Source organism: Podarcis vaucheri, assembly GCF_965113315.1.
Source record: "Podarcis vaucheri genome assembly, chromosome: 1".
Lineage (NCBI taxonomy): Eukaryota > Metazoa > Chordata > Lepidosauria > Squamata > Lacertidae > Podarcis > Podarcis vaucheri.
Window position 1 is genome coordinate 108,780,441 of NC_138759.1, and position 23,068 is coordinate 108,803,508.

The following is a 23,068-nucleotide window of genomic DNA, read 5'->3' on the forward strand; positions in this document are numbered from 1 at the left end:
TCAGGCAGCTGTTGAGACCTCAGTTCAAATAAGCAGCTTCATCACAGCAACTGAACTCATAAATCCTCTACTCTTTTCTGGAATCTGATCCATAGATCCAAGAATAATACTGAGAATTATTTCAAAACCATCATTTCCCTAAAGGAAATGATGGTTTTTCAGATTTTATAAATCAATTATATGAGATTGATTGGGATGCATTGTACCCAAGGGGGAGTGGATTAATGATGTTAGAAAAACCAAAACATTTCAAGCCAGCTTGTGAAAATTTTCTAAGACTTTCATGTCAGAGTGTGTGTGTGTTGTTTCGTTTTATAGCTTTAAAATTGTTTCCCTCCTTTGCTGATGCTTCCTCCTTGCAACCCTCTTCCTCCTGACATTCTTGAGGTTGCATTCACTGTTTTTATTCAAGCTATTTTTAAAAGCTGAAGATATAAAGATCCACTGGCCAGAGCTTACATTTGAACTACTAACAAGAGCATTTCAGGAAGAATTTCTTTGTGCTATGCATTCCCTTCCATACCTCTCTTGGAATCACAACCCTCGTTGGATTTTTATTATGGGGTTTTCTTATGCGGCTGTATTAGGGCAACCGAGGAAAATAGGTTTATAATTGTTTACAGGTCACACTGATGACCTCTACCAATTATAACTGAACTGCAGCTATGAAGGCTGCCAGTTTCTTTAAGAGTAGTGGCATGGTAAGGAATGCCAAATAAGGGTGCAGTTTTTGCATTACAGTCAATAGCTAGGGTGGCAATGTGTGCAACTTTGCAGAGGACCATCTTCTGTTTGAAGGATTTAATTTAAAGATGAACAGCAATAAGAAGGGAGAGCAGGGACCTCGGTGCTACCTGTTATCAGTTCGCAAACTTGGACTGCAGAACAGTATTAAATTTTGTTAATTTGCTCTAAATTTCCATTGATGACATAAATTAGCATAGGCAAATCTGTCTTTTTTAAAAGGATGCATCCCCTCCCCCAGTTCCACTGATTTTCCACAGTACCTCCCCTCACCAAGAAAAACAGCACCTCATGGGAGCAACTTTTGCCTACCCTCACTGATTTATTTCAGTGTGCTTAAGAACTTGGAAGGTCCAATCTCAGAGAGAGAGAAGAATGCTCCATCAATAACGAAGTTTGCCTTGAAGATTTTTTTTTTAAAAAAATCATTTGACAATGTTTGAAAAGCCCAAATGGCTAAACCTTTCTTCCTGTTGTCCTCCACTCATTTTCCCAGAAGTTAAAAAAATGCAAAAATGCCTTATGCTTGGGAAGGAGTTAAAGCCCCTTTCACACATCAGAGGATCTCATTGGTTTCTGCAAGGAAATATGGTCAATGGTTCCCAGCTGAGAAATGATGCTCTGCACAGCATTTGCAGTGCATGGGCACAGAAAGGATTGGGGGGGGGGCTTTTGTTAAAGAGGGGCAGAACCTCAGTCAGCTATGTATTTTTATTGAAGGGCAGCTGCCCCTCTCTGCCCCCCCCCCGGCGATGCCCATGGCCACATGGAGCCACTTGTTTGTAAAAGAGACCTTTGTTGCCAACTGTTACCCGCTCCCCCTTTCTCAAGTTAAAGCTTTTCCTTTTCCTTCTGGGAGATGTAGGGGAGGCTAGTAGCAAAGACAGATTGGTTGTAAACAAACGGGCTGCAAACAAATAAAATTAGATTCCAGTCACCATCTCTGGGAAGATTGCGTTTGGTCTATGTATCTGAAATAAAAAAACAAGCCTGAACATCTTGTTTTACCTTCTCCTGTTCACCTGGCTTCTAGCTGCAGTCGTCTGTGTGACTCTGCTTAATCGGCTTGAAGGAGACCAAATCACAGCACCTCACGAAGTTCTTCTGGATTACCAGCAACGACCTCAGCAGCTGATTTCATTGTTCATCAGAAAATGCCTTGGATTATGGAACCCTAATGGATTATCAGAAGATGTCATCTAGAACAGATACGAAATGGGATATTCTCTCTCTCTCTCTCTCTCTCTCTCTCTGAGTCTCTCTCACACAGATTGTCTTTTAAGTCTCAACGTCTAGACCAGCCTGCTGCCCTCCATATATTGTTGAACTACAACTCCCATCATTCCCTGGCCATGCTGGCTGGAACTGATAGGAGTCCAAGAATATTTGGAGGGCCACAAGTCAGTCTTCTCTGCTATAATCTACTGACAAGCCTTCAATCCAAAAGTCATGAGGAAGTTCCTTTTCATTGCACAAATATCTGAACGGAGCTCTCTCATGCCATGCATCTGGCAATGCTTTGCCTATGGGTGTCAGCTAAAGCAGCCAGTGAAAGGTATCTTTAGTTATCATTAAGGGCTGTTTATAATAGCGAGCCAAGCTAACTCTTGTACCTCAGAGATTACTTCCCAGTTGGCTCAAAAGCGAATCTACTGCTCTTGCGTGTTACTGTTGTTCAGCACACCTGTGAAGAAAGGCTAGAATATTATCCTACAACACAGTGGGGTAACATTTCATTTTAGACATCTGTCAGAAATTGATCAAACAGCCTGGAAATGTTTAGACAGAACATGTCAATGTATAGCAGCTCCGCAGCAGCACAGAAAAATGTTCCTGGTTGATTATACTGTGATCCTAGCTGAATATGTAGCACTTTAATGTTGATTTCTACCTGAGCGTTTCAGTAAATACCAGGTGATGAGCTGCATGATGACAGAGGAACCCAAAAAATGGAAGGGAAAGGAGGCATTACGGATTCAGAAAATATGATCAGAAATTACTACCGACAAGTACTGTATTCATATTTGCTTGCTTATCTGAACTCACATGAGGAATTGTCTTCTTTTTCTAAATGTAAAAAGTGTACCTTGTGCCGGCTTAGGAGTCCAATTCTTTCCATAACCTATTTGCTTTTTAAACTGCTGTGTGCAATTGCATTTGAGATTGTGCTGCTTTGTAATAAGCTTAAATTATTTATATACTTCATTGTTTAATATATCACATTACATCTGTTTAACACTTCTGCAAAATTGGTTAATAAAGACTTTAAAAGAGAAAGAGGAAAAACTGTTGGGGTGGGGAGTGATCGTTTATCTAATAAATATTCATGAAATCTTTAATATAGTATGTTTTAAAAGACAGAGGGGGGCACAAAATCATATTATGGCACTTGCAAAAAAGATGTTTAGTATATTCTAGAGTTTTATTCTCTCCCTTACTTTAATCTCCTTTGTCGGACTAGCAGTAACAAGACTCAGGTTCAAATCCTCAATTGTTGGACTCTTGGAGAAAGTGGGTTTGTTGTGCAAAAGCACCACATCAGTTTCTGTTGTGCAACCTGAATTTGTTGGTATGTGATTGAATCTCACCCAAAAATAGCAACAGTCTGGAACCACCAGCAAAACAAGTTTCTAACTACACATATAGGTTTAATAGCTTTGGTGAAACAGGAGTCCAAATTTTTCATGACATCTCTTTTATCAAGTTGCACCCTGAAGACACTGCTTCCTATGAATCAAGGCCAGACGGTATTTTTAAATCATGACATCAGCCCCAAAGTAGCCCAGTTGCCTCAGAGCAGTGGTGTCACACAAAAAAAGACTAATGTTTTCTTGGGTTAATGCATTCTTCTACAGTAAGAGATACGCCTCACTTAGGCTGCATTTAGAAGGTGAATTTTGGCACTCTGTCCATTTATTTTAACAATTTCTTAGCCACACCTTATCATTAAATGATTATAAGCTGGCATACATAGAAAAGTATGACTAGAATTAGCTAGGCAGGGAGTGGCAGAAATGTGATGTAAAGGGCAGGTACCTTTTTCTTGGAATATTGATTATATTATACAAGAGACTAGGGCCCTGCGGGACGTGACATCTTTCCGAAGGCCTGCAAGACAGAGCTGTTCCACCAGGCCTTTGGCCAAGGCACAGCCTGACCCCCTCCTTTCGTAATTCTTCACAGAACTCTAGCCCAATGGTTGCCATCAATTTGATTTGAACTGATTTTATAATGAATTGATTTTAGAATGCTGTATTATTTTACTGTTGTTAGCCGCTCTGAGCCCGGCTTCCGCTGGGGAGGGTGGGATATAAATAATTTATTATTATATATTATTATTATTATTTTATTTACCCCAAAGTACACGTACCAAACAGCATGCTGTTGTCTACTCTTTGTCAGACCCTTGAAATGATGACGGCCAACAGACACTGAAGCATTCTACAGGTCTAAACAGGCAGGAGATGGAGAAACCTAGTAGCACTGAAACAACATCATCAATCATTGCTCATGGCTGTAACTCAGGGGTGGGGAACCTGACGCCCAGGGGCCAAATGTGCCCTTCCAGGCCCCTCTGTCCAAGCATCAGGACTCTCCCTGAGCCATGCACAAGGTCAAACCACCATTGCTCCTGCTCCATGCCCTCCTGAAGTGCTTGTGTGTGCGCACAGAAGGCTGTGACTTTTGACTGGAATGTAGGCTGCTGTAGAAAAGTGTCACATCTGTTACTTTGCTGATTTTGGCCCCACCCACTACTGGCATATGTCCCCCAGAAGGGAATGTGGCCCTTGGGCTGAAAAGTGTTCCCCACCACTGCTATAGCTGGAAGCAGCTTATGCAGTAGTCATTTGACTGTCACCCAGCAGGGAAGTAGTGGCTGTTGATAATTCCTTCTCTCAGTAAACATAGCGTTTTCTATCTGTAAGGCTGAACTAGATTGCTTTAAGGGCTAAGACCACTAGGGGCACAGAGAGAGGGAATAATCAAGGGCTACTAGTTACCTGTTGTGTAGTACAGTACATTCCTTCCTTTTCGTTTCCAGAGTTTTAGAATAATGAACTTAATCACTGCTGATATTTCCACCTCTCTTAATTGGTTTTATGATTCAGTGCTTTCCCCATTGCAAAATACCCAGGAAGCATGTTTAGGCCATTTGTTTGGGGGCAGCTATGGAAACGTCCACAGGTGCAGATCTTTTAATTCTAGATCAGTGGGTAAAATGGGAGTGCTTTATTTTAGGAACAGAAATAAAACTTTTTTTTTCTTATTTGAAATCTAAACTAGACCTCAGAGCCTACACTGCAGAAGTCAGAGATTATTGCAGTAATCAACTGTGCCATGCTGCAATGAAAACTGTAATTTCTGTACAGTGAATTGCAAAGAACAAAGCATCCATCACAATTCACAGAGTGCATGAATTTAGAGCTTTCTCCCAAGGTTTGGGGGAGTACGCTGTACTTTTAAAAAAATAACCCCCACACTTTATCATTAACTCGCCAGTGCCAGTGAAAAACTAATTCCTCCATATGTTATCTTCTTTTCGGCACACCTCACCCAGCAATCGGGACAAGATGGCAGCAGTACCATATGGAATTATGTCATGGTGAAGAGAATGTTAAGGTTCAGCAGATAAGCCAAAAGGAAATGGGGGGACAATGACATATTTTGCAAAAAGAAGAATGTATGGGTTACGATAATATGCTTTGTCTGATGGTGCGATACTTTTAACGATTTTGTAGTTAATAGGTTATAGATTTAAACTATGTCCTTGTCAAATTCACTATCACTGGGCTGACCATGACGAAAAATGCTCTTAGTTTTCTTCAGATTTTTACAAAGTACATTTGCAACCTCCCTATAGCCTTTTTACCTGCTTTATTGAAGCAATTATGCATTAAACAAAACAAAAAACAAGTGTGGCTAAATGAAGGTCGTCAAAATGGATTCCATGTCACTGGAATGCTTGACCTTTTGGATCTTCGTCAACAATTAATGTCTCCTGGCTGGTTAATTTGTCTACACCTTAAAGCTTAAATACTTTTGACTTTGATGTTCATATTGCAGTCTCTGACTGCAGGGCATATGACGCTATTGCCAAACCGCTGGATTACTGATGTGTGCCAGGGATGTTTCATATGATAAAGCATAACAACAGCTACTTCCAGTAGAGACACATGCTGCAGTTTATGACCAGAGAATTCATATATGGGGAAAGTAAATTTTAATGGACTTTCCTATCTTCTCTATTCCTATATGATTTAACAGATGGCAAGAACTTCAATGCCTTGATCCATGAAGCCGATCTTTGAAGAAGGCTGGTCTGTGTGTTGTTTTAGCGTTTAGGAGTATTTTTCATGCCCAGATCTTTACAGCAAGCATACAGGACATGGGGATGGGGGAGAGGAGGCAAAGCAGCCCCACAAGAGCTGCAAGTGAACATTGAAAAATGCCTTATACCAATTCAGACCATTATCTAGCTAAGTATTGTCCCACACTGACTGGCAGCAGATCTCCAAGGTTTCAGAGCAGTTGCTTTATCAATGAAGCCTGTGATGGGACAGAAACCTTCAATTCCTCCAAGGCCTCATCACCCCTAACAGGCTCCACCTTTTTCTTGAGAAGTGGAAGGTCTTAAGCAACAGGCCTCTAGCTTGGAATCTATCATCCATCCTCCTTTTGGAAAAAACCCCAATTTTCACCCAGGCTCCCTTCATCTCCTCCAGCCCATAATTAATTGCACTTCTCTTGTAGCCAACTTCAGAGGACACACAATATTTCCCTAAAAGAAAACCCAACACCAGAACAACAACACTGGCCTACACTTAAGGATGTAATGCTCTATTTTCCACCAGCCCCTGCAAGATGGATATAAACCAGGTTACCAGGCAGGGCTAATGTATTCCACACTCTCTTGGCCATAGCCCCACCCCCTGTAAATTGGTGTAGTAATGACCTGTATCTCAGCGGCGTAGCGTGAGTTGTCAGCACCCGGGGCAACGCAAGTAATTTGCGCCCCCTAACCCGGGGCAAGGCAAGTAATTTGCGCCCCCCCTAACCCCTAACCTGCGAGTTGCCGCTGGCGCTGCCGCCCAAACGACGCCGCTTGCCCGGAGGAGGAGGGGGGCAGAGAGGCGAGGAAAATGCAACAGCCCAGCAGCTGCAGCAGCACCGGCGGAGGCGGGGCTGTGAGGAGGGGCTGCCTGGTGCGTCCTCCGCGGCGAGCGCTGAGAGCCGCTGCCTGCCGGGCGCCTTCAGCCCGGACGCGCGCACAGCTCGTTGGTTCCGCGAGACATGCGGCTCCGCTACAGCCTGCGCCCGAGGCTCTTCGGCGACTCCGGAGGCAGCGAGCGCGCCCCCCCCAGATGTTGCGCCCGGTGCGGCCGGCACCCCCCACGCTACGCCACTGCTGTATCTGCATTGTAGTGCAATTTTTAAAATGCTTACAAGCTAGGGTAAGGCTGGTAGAGGGAATATGACATTTTTTTGGTAAAAGAAAGACCTGAGTTGGAAAGTTCATAAGTTTCCATCTTTGCTGTTACCTTTGTCATTTTTGAGCTGACACTCAATCACAAAGTCTTGATACTTGAACTGATTCTTATGGGGCAACAATCACCTCTCCACCAGAAAAAAACCTGCAGAAAAGGCAGGGTCAAGACAATTAGTGCTCCACTCTAGCCTTCTCTTTGTTGCAATTGGCTTTCCAAAATGTTAATCATTCTGTGACTTCATTCATTGGCTAAAACCACTGAAAGACAGGAGCAACTTAGTGCTATAGAAAACAAATGAGAATAGCTGCTATGTCTTTTGTCTCATCTCTTGGGTTCTGTAAATGCCACAAGTCACTTTTTAAAAATGGGAACCTGGGAATAGCTTTCCCCCACCCTTGCTCCATGCTCACAGACACCGCTACATCTCCACTACTGCTACCACCTCAATTACTGCTGTCCCAAAGCCTACACACATAGAATGAACGGGCACAATCATCTTGAGAGCTGCAGCTAGATAGTTGCAGAGATAGAATAAAAAACTGATCAGAAGATTATGAATAGATAGAAAGAACAAGAACAAAGGTTTTACAAATTCTCACATTTGCCTTTGAACTCCAACGCCAACCTCTCACAATTACACATTAGTTTTGCTCGACCTCATTATACAACACCCTTTACACTTTGTGATGCTACCAAGAACCAAGTTAAGGTTTATATTTAGGATATTGTCCATGGTGACAGCCGCTGAAGAATTATTACTATATTAAGTGCCATGTGAAATCAGCATTTAAGTCCACTAAAGAGTCATGCTGTTGTGTGGTCAGTCCCATTTTGGTATCTGAGGCAAATGACAAGATGGCATCTCCTTCTTGTTCCATGTACAGAAACTGACTAGACAAGCAACTGGTTAGCAGCAGGCTGGTTTAGGGGGTCCAGGACAGTTCTGTCCTCCAACACAGGGGCATGGTCAGGGGGGTTAGGAGGACTAGCTATGGGTTTGCCTAATAATAGGGTTGTCTCTGATATTGTGGAAATAGCCTTTCGTTAAAGGACATAGAAACATGTAAACATGTGGCAAGAATGTTAGCCAGTCTTGGTACATTTCCCTCCACCTCTCTCTCTCTCTCTCTCTCTCTCTCTCTCTCATGCACACACATACAAACACACCCTATCTATCTATCTATCTATCTATCTATCTATCTATCTATCCCGACTGAAAGAATTGTAGTGCCTTATCAGAATCATGGATTTGCCTGAAGCCACGATGGGGGAAGGGAACAAAAGAGAAGGCAGGTTTGAAGGCGGCCATTTTAAACAACAGCAGAGGTCTGAATAAAGCATGGCTAGAGGGACACAGAGGAGCTGTGAGGTGTTGAAGGAGCCATGAGGGGATGAAAGAGCTTAAGGGACCTGTGAAGGCATAGAGGCGGACTGTGTGAAGTGTAAAGGGAGGGGTGTGGGAGTTAGCAAGGGCACTGGGGTAATGTGAGCAGCGGCGGCAGCTCCTAGTACTTATATACATAGAGCTTGAACCATACACCCATTATGATCTTAAGGACATGTATACACATACTTTGCATGTACCGGTAAAAATATAACCTGAAAATCAGCACAAACGTGATTCAAAATCTTCTGAGTAACTCAGCTGCAGAAAGTCCACCATCTGTAGTTTTGCATCAACCCTGTTCAAGAAAATGATATGCAAATTATGATAATTGCATGCAGCTCAACCATGCAAATCAGCTCCAGGCCTCCAGATTATGACATATTCAATGTTGTTACCTTCCACCGTCCTAGAAAATCTCTGTGGAAAGGCAGAATCCTTACATACCAAGTGGTTGCCACATTCATTGAAGGGAGAAAAGGAATTCAACAAGATGGGAACAAACCAGAAGGAAAATAGCTGAGGAAGCTATTTTAATTGGACCCAGCAAGCTACCTCTTCCAAACCCCTTTCCTGAGCTCCAGGGACTGTTCTTCTGTCCTACTCAGAATTACAGCGACAGATTCCTGAATGATGGTGACTGGGAACATTCTGTCTGTGTTTATTCACTGCTTCCGGGCATTATCATTGCTATGAGTCACTACCGTTGCCCAGGCCTAACCTAACACAGCAGTTGCTTTAAAATTCACATTCCACCTCAGATAGGATTAACTAGAATAATAGTTAGTAGACCATATATTTGGGGCTGCTGAAATAGGAAGAGGGCTGTTTACTTCCTCAGAGTTTGCACTGCATGTACTTCAACAGAAATCGACACAAGCAAAACTGGGTATATCACAAGCTCAGCAGTCATCCCTGCTCTGAAATATTCTCTCATCGGATTCATGCACATTTTCCATTTTACATGGACACAAAGCACTGAGAAAGCTTAAGAAGGTTCATGAAATTATACCCAGGACCATAAGAGCTGTGCGTTTATATAAGTGTGTGTGTGTGTGTGTAAAATGGTGGTATTTTTCTCTGCAGGCTGGATAACTCTAACAGAGAAGCTTCCTCCTCACGGTAGAGTTCTTCCCAAAATTCCCCGTAGGGCTTTTCTATACAGTGGAGAACTAGCAAGTCAGAAAATGACTGTGAACAACTGAGTTAAATGACATGATGTTGACCAGGACTTGGCTGTCAGCACAAACCAGGACAAATCGTGTTCAGTCATCAAGTCTGTTTAACTATGATTAAGCCCTGCTGGGACCTGCAGGGCTGTGCCTCTCGGCTACAATTGAATCCTCTGAGAAAATGGTAGGGCTGGGACTGACATTTGAAATGTGCCTGCACTGAGCTCTACAATTTATTTTCCCAGTCCCTTAAGTGAGGCTGCAAAATTTAGAAACACTGCATCAAAAAGATAGCTGTCACACAGAGCCTTATAAAATACATTGTTGCATGGCATACACATTGTGTGTGTATACACACACACACACAAACACACAACTTGCCAAGACGGAACCTGCATCCAGTTCTTAATCCCAGAAATAAATTGTTTGAACTGTGGCTAATTGGCAGGCTACAGATTTTATGCACCTTGTTTACATATCTTTCATATGCATGCTGCATAAGGTCTGGGAATGCTTTTAGTGTTATAAAATGAAATGAATTATCAAGTTCACTTTCATCTAGCAGAACAAACAGGGTTCTTTGCTGTGCCATAATAAAGACCCCCATAGCTGAAATGTTCTTTCTAATTTTGTAATTTATTCTCAAGGGCTAATTTGCAAAATGAAATTGTTTGGATGATTGGTTTGCAGTAAACATGATGAATCAAATTGTCTGCCACAAGTGGAGTATAAGCTTATATTTCCATTTATAATAATAATCAAGCAAGAATAGTGCATATTCTCTTTTTGGAAAAATACAAAATCACGTTATGCAACATGCAGTGGAAGTGATGTGGGATACTACTGAGCGGGTGCTGCAAACCATTTTAGATTTTATATGCAAGGTTTAATAAGCAAGCAAACCCAATCTGGAGGAAATATGCCCCACTAAAGACCTAACTACATTTTGCTGTCCCTGTATTGCGGAATGTTCTACATGCAAGACGAAAAAGGACATGGCATTTGCATCTCCATAGATTCCTACTGGCTGGAAAGTTACTTCAAGGATAAAGGAGACATATGGGGGAGAAGTCAAAGGCTGCATACAGATGTATAACCCAGACTTTTCTGGTTCAAGTCCAACACTCTACTCCAGGAGTAGCCAACGTGCTACTCTCCAGATATTGTTGGACTTTCGCTTCCATTGTCCTTGACTGACATGTGGTCCATTACCATGCGGAAGGCTCTACGCTGACTACCCCGATGCAAATAATTCGGTGCATTCCTACGTGGATGTGTGTCTCCAGCAGTTTTGCTTTGCAGATTTTCATCTAAAAGAATGATTTCACCTGAAATAATTAGACTTGAAGCTTCAGTAAACTGTGTTGCCAAGAATGTGCTGTCAACAGAGCAGTGCTCAAGATTGTGGGGGAGTGTTAAAACGGTCTAATGAGCACTTCTTGGCAATACATTTTCACCAACATGACTCAGCCACAGTAACAGAACCCTTCACGACTTAGTATTCAACTTATTTCCTGAATTAAAATAGTTTATTCAAGGATTCTTAATAGACTATTCCAAAAGATTCTGAATCTTTGATTAGTGCCTAGTTGTACATTTTAAAGACTACAGACTCCATGTCTTTCCTTGGAAGTTTGGGCGGAGGGATTTTAGGCAAAAGCTCCTGAGCGTAAAGTGTTTTATGTAGTCCAGCTTCTCGTAGAGCTAACTCCACACGAACCCGGGTGTCGGAAATGATCTGTTAAAAAAGGGGGGGGGAAAGAGGATGTTTATATACAGTGGTACCTCGGGGTACATACACTTCAGGTTACAGACTCCGCTAACCCAGAAATAGTACCTCAGGTTAAGAACTTTGCTTCAGGATGAGAACAGAAATCGTGCGGCGGTGCAGCAGCAGCAGCAGCAGCAGCAGTGGGAGGCCCCATTAACTAAAGTGGTGTTTCAGGTTAAGAACACTTTCAGGTTAAGAATGGACCTCTGGAACGAATTAAGTACTTAACCTGAGGTACCACTGTATATGAATCTGTAGGTACAGATTTTGAGCGAGTCATCTTGAAAGGAGCAGCATTGACTGCAGTGCCATTTATTAAAAAGGCAACATATATCATACTAGCCTATCTGGTATTAGCCAGATGTGTATGGATAGTTTTGGATTACAGAAACATATACAGTAGAATCTCCACATGACACATATGCCTAGATATTTCTGGGGAGTAGGGCATGCACCTATTGAACAGCTATTGAACACAGAGGTACAGAATACAGTGCATGGTAACATGCATGCAACTGTAGGTGCGAATTCAGGGCACTTAAATCCCAAACCTGCCTTCCAATATCTTATTACAATATTGTAATGTGCTTATATAGACAAATGGCCACTGCAAACTAAAAATATTGGCTGCTGCAGACTAAAAATATTGCAGCACGCAGGCAACAATGGTGGTCAGAAGGAACTGATAACAGGGCAAAAAGTAAGCAAGAGCCACAGTAGAGAAAGGTAGTACATAGAGAAGTGCCTCCTTGATTTGAATTTGGGTGTTCAGACATCCTTAAACAAACATGAGACTCCAAGCACAGCATAAATGCAGCTCTAGGTAAAAGTAAAGGGACCCCAGACCATTGGGTCCAGTTGTGGCCGACTCTGGGGTTGCGGCGCTCATCTCGCTTTATTGGCCGAGGGAGCCGGCATACAGCTTCCGGGCCATGTGGCCAGCATGACTAAACCGCTTCTGGCGAACCAGAGCAGCGCACGGGAACGTTGTTTACCTTCCCACCGGAGCGGTACCTATTTATCTACTTGCACTTTGACGTGCTTTCAAACTGCTAGGTTGACAGGAGCAGGGACCGAGCAACGGGAGCTCACCCCGTTGTGGGGATTCAAACCGGTGACCTTCTGATCGGCAAGTCCTAGGCTCTGTGGTTTAACCCACAGTGCCACCCGTGTCCCTAAATGCAGCTCTAGAGCTGAGCAAAACTGGCCTCATGCAAAAGGGTTGACACTCTACCCTGTAACCCAATGAAGACCCCTAAAAATGGGGGGAAGTTCTTTATGTTTCAGATACCTATATTTCCCACCTCTAGTGGTTTCCCACACAAAGCATAATTACTCCCTGCATTTAACCTTTTTGCTGTTGGTGTGGATGTGCGTGCACACATCAGGCAGGATGGCCAACTACCTGGTCATTAGTGAATGTATGCAACTCAAACAGAGGCTTTAGCAGAACAAATTCTTCTTCTGTTCCAATGCCCATCCGAGCTTTAGATGCCACTGTGTCAGCCATCATTCTCGCAGGGTCAAACTCTGCAACAACAGCAACCTAAGAGAGATGTGGAAATCGTCAGCAGTGCAAATATTTTGTGCGACCCACCTTAAGATCACACCTTCCTGTTTCCATGCAGGAGGTCCAGCAGACAAAGGACGCACCATTTGATCTTTTTCGTCATTCTTTCCACCTAGTTAGGAAAGTCTGAGAGAAAACATGCTAAAGCAGAAAAGGAGGAAGACAGTATGTTTGAAGAATGAAAGTTATGGAATTGATAAGTAAGTTCTTTCTTCTAGAAATGCCATTGCTTGTCAGAATAAATCAACCAATGATTCCATACCTACAATATTCAGGTGTCCCCAAAGCCACATCCAGTTGGTCCAGAAGAATACCATACTTGAGGGTACTGAAAGCTGCTAAGAGGTCCAGAAAAACAAACAGGAATAAACTCTTCCTGTTCAACAACCTAGTGTAGATAGGCTTCCTGGGGCAACAAGGCTATCTCAGTCCTGAATACGTGCTGGAAACCAAACTGAAATGCATATAAGTAATAAGTATTATCCAGGAACTTTTGCAGTTGAGGAACCACCACACTCATAAGCACCTTACCTAAAAAAAGAGACTAGCTGGAAATTATCCAGCACAGTTAGATATAAAGGGATTTAACAAGGGCTTTTATATAGTTTGGATTTGGATTTGATATTCCGCTTTATCACTACCCGAAGGAGTCTCAAAGCGGCTAACATTCTCCTTTCCCTTCCTCCCCCACAACAAACACTCTGTGAGGTGAGTGGGGCTGAGAGACTTCAGAGAAGTGTGACTGGCCCAAGGTCACCCAGCAGCTGCATGTGGAGGAGCGGAGACGCGAACCCAGTTCCCCAGGTTACGAGACTACCACTCTTAACCACTACACCTCATCATGACTAGCATTAAACCCACTGAAACTTCATTCTCTTTCAAGGAAGCATTTACCACATATTGTACCTATTAGCCAGGCCTCCTCTGGCTACACCTTTAGGCGCCTGGAGAAGGAATGAAGCACACAAGTGATTGGCTTCACTCCTCCACACCTTCGCACCACACAAATTGCAAATTATAATAAAAAGCAGCTGCCAAAAAAACTATCATCATTGTAGCATCTGTGGGATAATGAGCCTCATATAACCAACATGCTGAAGTGTAATTAATGCATGAAGGGGTTAAGACCACAGAGTAAGCTGTCCTGCTAGGCTTAGCATGGGTTACTCCCCCTCACCTTGGGAGGAACATATTGTTGTATCTTAGTCTACCTGATGAACTCAGTGGGCGAAGAGGCTAAGTTGGTTGTTGCAGCTTAGCCACATGGCTCTCACAAGTCATTCTTGTGCTCCTATAGCAATAATTTAGGAACCTTCACCACTTTGGAACTAAACAAAGTTTTATTGTGACTTTACTGACTGATGTATGGAAAAGCACACGGACCTGACCTTTGGAGACTTTGCAAATAAATGAATTTTTAACTTACTAAACATGTGGTATTTTCCTATGCTGGGGGAAGAGGGAAGTTTTGGGACTCACAAGGGCATATTTTAAAGGTCTAACAGCCTGTATTTTCATGCTTTACTTTGCTGCATATTTTGTGATTTTAAATCTCTGTTGAGGTTCTCTCACCAAAGAGAGCTTGGATTTTGATATCCAAGGAATTCTCTTTTTATACCTATTTTTTCCTTGAACCAACAGCATCATGGTTGGAATCGATGGAAGCAATATTATATACAAAGTACTATTTTAATCATGAAATAGGAGGACACGGATTGTACCACTTGGTGATATACAATTTTAATGACTTTCTATCGGGGAGGGGTGAGGTTATGCTGCTCCCCTCCACAGATTTAAATAACAGAAGAAGGTCACAAGGCTGAGTGTGCTGCCTTTGTCACTGCTGAACCCAGTGGCCACAATCTTCCATAATCCATGCACTCAAGAGTGTGTTAGAAGGGGCTCTATGTGCATATTGATGTACTCGCATTAGCTTTCCTCCATGTGGGGTGGGATCCTGGACCACTCCTCATGTGTAAGAGGACTATGAACACACACTGGCCAGACACATCAGTGGTAGAGACCAGAGGCCGATTTAGGGCAGCATGACTGGTTCAGTTACACTGGGCATGGAGCCTCAAGAGTGCCATAACTATTAATTAAAATGGAGCTTGAGAGGCAGGGAGACCAAATTTTGGCATCGCACAGGACACAGCTGAAATTTGAGACCCCAATGCCCACCAACTGCAGGGAGAAGGCAGGCTAGTCCACACAGTCCCGTGAGCCCATCAGTGCACTGAAATAATCTTCCGAACCTTCTCTGTAGTAATGGCCCTTTGGCCATTTCTGGAAAAAGAAGTCTTTGAACTAATTGAACTAATGAAATAATGTAACATAAAGGAAGCCTCATATATCAAACACAAAGAAAAGAAATCCAAAACTACCTAGGCAAGCTTTTAAAAGCCAGCTCTTGCAGATTCAGGCACATAGCCGGGAGTCATCCATCAAAAATGGCGTCCAGCTGGAATTTTTGGAAGTTGGTTAAAATTAACTGCACCCACTGGAAAACCCAATCCTTAGCCATTTCAACTGTGGGGTCTACCAAGAACTGATACTAGCTGTTCTTTCTGTGTCCTTGGCATTCCAAAGTAAACATGAGCTTCATATAGTAAAACATAGCTTCTTTTACCTCAGATGGTTCCTCTATTCAGATATTTCAGTTATTCATACAACACTAAGGGTGAACAGGGACCAGCTTTCTGTAAAAGCCCTTTCATCGAATAAAAGTGAACAGGAAAGCAGACCGATGGCAGCTGGTAACTTCCCTTTTATGTATGGTTTTATTTGATGAGTCACTTTAGAGGTTCATAGGATTGAGCATTCGCCACAGGAAGGTTGGGGGGAAAGCTAACAAGCAGACTGGCTTAACTCTTTAGCTAAGGCAGCCTTTACCAATCTGCTGTCTTCCTTATGTTTTGAGCTACAACTCCTATCAGCCCCAGCCAGCGTGGTGGCATTGGGTGGGGCTGATGGGAGTTGTAGTTCATATCATCTGGCGGACACCAAGTTGGCAAAGGCCAAGCTAAGGTTTTTGCCCATTTCATATCCCTTCCTTCCACATTTGTGTTTTTTGATGGTCATTGGACGCAGAACTAAAGAAATTCTGAATATTAAACGGTAGATAAGCACCTGAAATAAAAGTACCAGAAGGCTTGCATGATTCTCGCTCAGTGCTGCCATACAAACTCACTTCTGCAGCACAAGTCTGCAACAAATTATTGTTTGTTTGTTAGTTTAAAAACGACTTGTTCCCTTCGCATTGTATCCCAAACACTCCTGCAATAATGCCACATCTGAAAGGAGCTACATTGAATATAGAGTAATTTAAAAGATGAGTTGTGGATCTTTTATATGCCTCTGGAACCTGAGAAATAACCTTTTACAAAATCACACCACTTGAGAGGGGTCTTTTATAGTTGCTGTGTGGAAACTACCATCATATAATTTCAACATGCAAACTCACCCTGGATTTGCCAGCCTCAAAACACTGGCTCTGCCTCTCTCCTCGTGATACACTATGCGCCAAGTTGCTGAGACAGTTTTTTAGGCTGCAGAATGTGTTGTCATTCAGTATATGTAGACATAGGCTAATGGTGTTTTGGGGGGAGGGGGACCCAGCAGGAGCCCTGAGTATAAATCAATCTGAAGTAGAGCACAGTTGCTGACATATCTAATCAAGTGACTAATGCAAGAAAAAATACTGAGGAGCAAGCCAAGGAGTAGTTTGGATGTGGCTTTTTTTCCAGAAACAGATCCTGTTTGTATCAGTTTGAAGTCACAGATAAGAGGATGGCATCATGGGGACCAAAACATAGATCAATAGTGTAAAGCCTGCCAATTGCAAGGGGACAAGAGCAGTAAAGGCACAATTCAGTTATGACAAAAACCTCGTCAGTTAACTGGTGAGAATAATAACTGCAGGTTTAAAATGTGGGTTCTTATTAAAGTAGTGTCTTGTGAAAGGATGCTTAGCAGGAAAAGAATTAATTTAAAATTGTCTGTGGTGGTTGTTTCTTTTTATCTAAGCGATGTAGTCAAGCTTGAAGCAATTTGTTATGCTTTTGTGAGATAAACCGTAGTTATGTTTGTTAGTTGCCATTTAAAATATCACCTGCAGTAAGATACTGCAAATTACCATATTTTCCGTATATAAGACACCCCCATGTATAAGATTCCCCCTATTTGGGGGGACTCCAAATTAATAAAACATTCAATGTATAAGACGAGCCCCAATTTTAAACCTATTTTTTTTTTGTAAAAAACAACAACCCTAGTCTTATATACGGTAATTTTAAAAACAAGGGAATGAACACACAGACAAATGGTTCTGTTGGACCGCTAGCTTATTAACCAGTGCAACCAATCTAGCAATGGCATAAGAAGACCCTCCCCCTGCCCCTCTAATCTGGCCCTAGAACCTAAGATTCTTCCTAGTACTGCTGCACCTGCAGCAGCCATACCTGCTGCTGTGCCTGCACATATTCCCTGCCCAAGCATAGTTCAGATGTGCCATGCAAAATTTTAATAACGTGGTCAGAATGGAGGCTGAGCAGTTATCTATTTGGAGGGCAGGACTGCTATCAGTTCTACCCATTTACAGATAGGTAGCCGTGTTGGTCTGCCATAGTCAAAATAAAAAAATTCCTTCCTGTAGCACCTTAAAGACCAACTAAGTTAGTTCTTGGTATAAGCTTTCGTGTGCATGCACACTTCTTCAGTGTATCTGAAGAAGTGTGCATGCACACGAAAGCTTATACCAAGAACTAACTTAGTTGGTCTTTAAGGTGCTACAGGAAGGAATTTTTTTAGTTCTACCCATGGGATCCCACAGGGCCTTAGCCAGGACACTCTTTGCCTCTCAGCAAAAAAATGGCACTCATAAACTACAGCTAGATCAGTATTTAGATAATCAACCACATCCTGCAACTTAAAAAGGCAAACCTCGGGGGGAGGGGGGGAATCAAAGCCACGCCAATGCTTTTGGCAAATTAACATTTTGCCGCAATTTGAGCACTTGGTTAGTTTCCCCCTATGAGTGGGCTAGGGCCTGATGAATAAACACCTTCCAAAATTACACAAGAAATAGTGTAATATTTTAAAAGTGAAAGGCAATTTCAAGCCAAAGCCCATTGATTTCCCACCCTGCTCCACACAAGACATATTGCAGATCTGGGACAATGTAGTGACTCCAGCTGAAAATAGAAATTGAGTCATGATCTGAAAAGAGTAACACCAAGAAACACAATTACACTCCAGCAGATTCATAAAAAGGATGGGGAAAAACCCAAACAAGCTCTCCTTTAACTTCTTGTTTAAAAAAAAGATCAGGAAAATACTCCTAACAAAATGCAAAAAGAATGCAGTCGTCTTAGGTTAGGAAAGAAGAAACTAGGCACTGCATGCTGTTATACACTCACGTGGCTGGAATGAATCTTAAATTCTCCATCCAGCTTTTGAAATATTACAGGGATGTGCCTTTTGTCTGGCTTATTTACAGAAACATTTGTGGTCAAAACAGCATTCAATGAGCCTGGCCCATTCAGCTCAAAGTAATTTAAGCAACCAACACTTTCCCAGGTATAAGTACCCGTGAGTTCACATATAGAAGTGGGATTTATAATAGCTTTGGTACTGATTTATGCTTGTTGAGTTCAGCTTCCATAACTATCTGGCCCACAGTCATATAAACAGGTATGCTGGGCAAAGCCCTTTCTAGGCTCTCTGCATTCCCAGCCGTATGTTATGTTCAACACAGAAACTGTAGCACATTTTCCTGCATCTTCTCGCTTGGTTCACACAGTCACAAGTGAAGTGGCAGGCAACTTCTGTCTATTCCTGAGCAGTCTCCGACCAATCAGCAACATTATTTTGGCTTCATTTCAATGCACACCTCCTTGAGAGTAAGTTCCATTGACCACAATGGAACTTAAGGTAAAGGTAAAGGTACCCCTGCCCGAACGGGCCAGTCTTGACAGACTGTGGGGTTTGTGCGCCCATCTCACATTTATTGGCCGGGGGCCAGCGCTGTCCGGGGACACTTCCGGGTCACGTGGCCAGCGTGACATCGCTGCTCTGGCGAGCCAGAGCCGCACACGGAACGCCGTTTACCTTCCCGCTGGTAAGCGGTACCTATTTATCTACTTGCACCCGGGGGTGCTTTCGAACTGCTAGGTGGGCAGGCGCTGGGACCGAACAGCGGGAGCGCACCCCGCCGCGGGGATTCGAACCGCCGACCTTTCGATCGGCAAGCCCTAGGCGTTGAGGCTTTAGCCCACAGCGCCACCCGCTTCTAAGTAAACATTCATAGAATTGTGCTCTTGGGCATTTAGTTCTGACACAGTTCAAGTAACTGGGTTTACTGGAAGAATGAAGGAATATGTTTCTTGCAGAGAAGTTAAGCATTCTCCTTTTTCAAAAACTATAAATGCTGCCAACCAAAACATTATATTCAAGAACTAACCAAAACTATTAATTGTGTGTTTTAATGCCATTTGCTTCTCCACACATCATTCAAGCAGTCTGTAGTGACTACAACAAGCCAGTGGCGTAGCGTGGGTTGTCAGCATCCGGGGCAAGGCAAGTAATTTGTGCCCCCTAACCCGTGGATTTGCGCCCCCTAACCCTAACCCCCAGATGTTGCGCCCGGTGTGGCCGGCCCCCCCTGCACCCCCCACGCTACGCCACTGCAACAAGCTTTCAAACTGTTGGGGTGAAGACTCATTCTGGTTTGCAAATGCTCTAGATTGAAAACCGTACCCAAGGAAATCCTGGGGAACATGTCTGAATCATGCTGGTGACAGCTGAGTATAAAGGATGTATAAAATCCATTATGTCAGACTTCCATTTTAGGTGAGAGGAGGGGAAGATGCGGAAGTTAATAGGAAATCACAAAATCATTTCCCACCCATTCAAATGGTTCCCTTAAAAATGCATAATGCAAGAATATAGGAAGCTGACCCCTTTCATTGGACCAATCTGTGCTGCTGAAAGTTTATGCACATTTTAAAGTTACCTATCAGCCTTCATTCCTTTTCCCCACTTTCAAAGCTGTAAGACTTGGTCCATTAGATGAGATGGATGGATGGATGATCAGGCAGGCACCTGCTATGCTCTCAGACACGACGTCTACCCGCTATGTGCCCATATGCCCAACCCCAATTCAATTTCAGACCCAGGTGGGGGGAAATGATTAAAGCCCTCTACCAACCCATTCAAGGCTCCCAATCCATATAAAGGCCCCTTCACTGGCAATTTGTGTAAAAATTCCTAGCACTTAGAGGCATAGATAAAGAGATAATCTGGATTGGTTGAAGGTAGAAGAACATGGTACAAAACATTCCCTGTCCATTTTATCAAGGTACCATATTTTTTCGTGTATAACGCCCCCGTGTATAAGACGCCCCCTATTTTTGGGGACTCAACATTTAGAAAATGGGGGGAGATTGCCTCTGTGTATACGACTACCCCCCTTTTTAACATTTTTTTTAGTAAAGAAACCCCTAGTCTTATACACGGAAAAGTACAGTGCTTTCCACTTTATGAGTAGATACTTATCTACTGCTGCTCTTTCTCATATTAACAAAATGAAACTGAAAATGTGGGGTGATCATAGTGTGTGGAAATTATCTTCTAGAAAAGCCTATTAGATCCATACACGTGGCGGAGGGGGGCACACTATTGGTGGAATTCACCTAGCAAACCTCATCAACAGGCTGCCTGAATGAGCTGTGGGAACCCCCAGAACAGTACATGGGGTGAGGGGAGGGGGTATCATTCTATCTGGGCAAGCTGTTCTGCTTGCACAGATACAATGTCTGTAATGGCGCGGTGATGAATTCTACCCCAAGACTATTTTTAGATTTCACTGTTAACAGCGTCTGCTGCATGCATTAATCTAGCAATGATCATGCACAGATACAAACCAAACAACAAGTGATGAAACAAAGCTAAAAAGATTGAGGAGCCCTTTTTTCATGTCTTGAGAGACTGCTACCTCAAATTGCACATAAAAAGACTCAGGTTATACAATTAAAAAGATACCTGTTGCCTGAGAGCATCAAGACGTCTCTTCCTTTCTTCTTCTTCATTGGCTTCTTTGAGTATTGCTTCTCTTTTCTCCATCAAGCGCTTTTCCAAAAGCTTTTGTCTAAACTGAACTCTTTGAACAGGAAAACATGAAGTCAATGCTATGTCTTCTAATACTATTTAATAGTTTTATGTAGGGATGGGAGGGGGAGAAATTCAATTCAGTTCACATTTAAAGGAGAACATATCAAATCTGCACTTTTTGAAAAAATATGAGAAGCAAAATATAACACAGACATCCTTCAAAATTAATTTACTTGAATTTTGCGATGTAGTTCTCCAACTAAATCATAATCTGAAGAAGTGTATCTGAAGAAGTGTGCATGCACACGAAAGCTCATACCAAGAACTAACTTAGTTGGTCTTTAAGGTGCTACTGGAAGGAATTTTTTTATTTTGACTATGGCAGACCAACACGGCTACCTATCTGTAACTGCAACTAAATCATGTTCACAAGGGGCAATTGCTTGCAAAAATTTGTACATTAGTCAAAATTGAAAACAAAAATATGTGTATTAGAATTTCTATGCTGACGAATTTCTACAACAATTTAAAAAAAATGCCCCAGAAATGGAGAGAAATGAATTTAAGATTTAAAAAATGAGAAATTGTAAGAACCAAGGTTGACAGATCCTTCCAGAACCCTAATTAGGAACAATTAAGATTTTATTCAGAAGCAACAATCGAATCAATACTTTTCTTAGATTTGGGTGTGTAATGTTCTAAATTTGGTAAAAGGTTCAAAATCACATATGGATGCTGACAATCCCAGATAAATTGTGTTAATGTCAAAATAAATAGCTGATTATCCTATTTGGGCAGCTTTCAACAATCACAGATACATTTCTTAGTTTTTGGAGTGATTAGTATTCATTGACCTTGCATCACTGTACTAAATTCACTAAATATTTGCAGAAGAGCTGAAAGAATGACGGCTGCATCTTCTCAATATTTTTCACATTCTTAATAGCCATTCTTATTGTTTTCTGTTCTAATCTACTTGGTTAGGAATGTCCTGTTTGGAAATAAATCTTGAGACTGATGGAAGTAATGTCTGAAGGATTTTTTTTTTTTAAGATTAACTCTTGACATCTGTAGATCATTACAAAAGCAAGAAACTGACTGTGTACAAATGATTGCTTTTCAGATACATGGAGGCAATATTTGGACACCTATCATAGACTGAGGGCTGGCTCATAGCAATAATGTGGACCAAGCTGTAACGTGATGAAATGGGAGCGCATCTATGGGCCACCAGAAGTACAGGATTGTGTGACAAAAGTTACCAGAAGTTCATGGTTGCTTAATGGTCCTAAACAAATGCCCCCCACACCAGGGAAGCTGCTATTTGCATTTAAAAGGAAGCTGTCATTGGTGCTTCATAGCTTTGGGAAGGTGAGTTTTGTTAAAACCATAGCAGGGAAAGAGTAAGTATTCCCACTGTCATGATTCAAACAATTAACATCACATCTACTTTGGCTCTGGCTCACTCCAACAGCATCTACATTTAAGGGGGTGTGGGGCTGACCAGTGAGCAGCAATGCCTGGTGTTAATATAATGAAGTTACCAGAAAGTGGGAGGGAAATTAGATGAATATATGAAAATTCTTCTAGGGAGACAAGACACAAGGGTAATCTGAGGACTGCAAACATGTCAGTTGTGTAGGTGTGCCTTATACACCTGGAGGAACCTCATAATGGCATTGCTTAGCACACTTTTTCATATGGTCTACAGAGGTTTTCTTATGCCCTGAAATAATGTTGTTCCTTCTGCTTCAAAGAAATCTCCTAGTGTGAGAGTGAAGCATAATCAGACCTTTCCTCCCCCCCATGCCAGTTTTAACGAAGTATTGT

At 42.4% G+C, this 23,068-nt stretch overlaps 2 protein-coding genes across 9 annotated transcripts in view; one reads left to right on the forward strand and one right to left on the reverse strand.

The window, feature by feature from the left end:
* The window catches only part of UPP2 (uridine phosphorylase 2), a 34,821-nt gene extending 31,738 nt beyond the window's left edge, over positions 1-3,083 (forward strand). The window contains exon 8 of the mRNA XM_082199376.1: positions 1,778-3,083. Coding sequence (XP_082055502.1) covers positions 1,778-1,947 — 170 coding nt within the window. The 3' untranslated portion in view covers positions 1,948-3,083. The remainder of the gene's footprint in view (positions 1-1,777) is intronic.
* An 8,212-nt stretch (positions 3,084-11,295) lies between these two features.
* Positions 11,296-23,068, reverse strand: part of CCDC148 (coiled-coil domain containing 148) — a gene marked incomplete at its 5' end in the record, with an annotated part of 110,448 nt that continues 98,675 nt past the window's right edge. For all 8 annotated transcript variants that reach the window (XM_082198196.1, XM_082198191.1, XM_082198190.1 and 5 more), the window contains 3 exons: positions 11,296-11,526; positions 12,965-13,105; positions 21,170-21,287. In XM_082198196.1, coding sequence (XP_082054322.1) covers positions 11,374-11,526; positions 12,965-13,105; positions 21,170-21,287 — 412 coding nt within the window. In that variant the 3' untranslated portion in view covers positions 11,296-11,373. The remainder of the gene's footprint in view (positions 11,527-12,964; positions 13,106-21,169; positions 21,288-23,068) is intronic.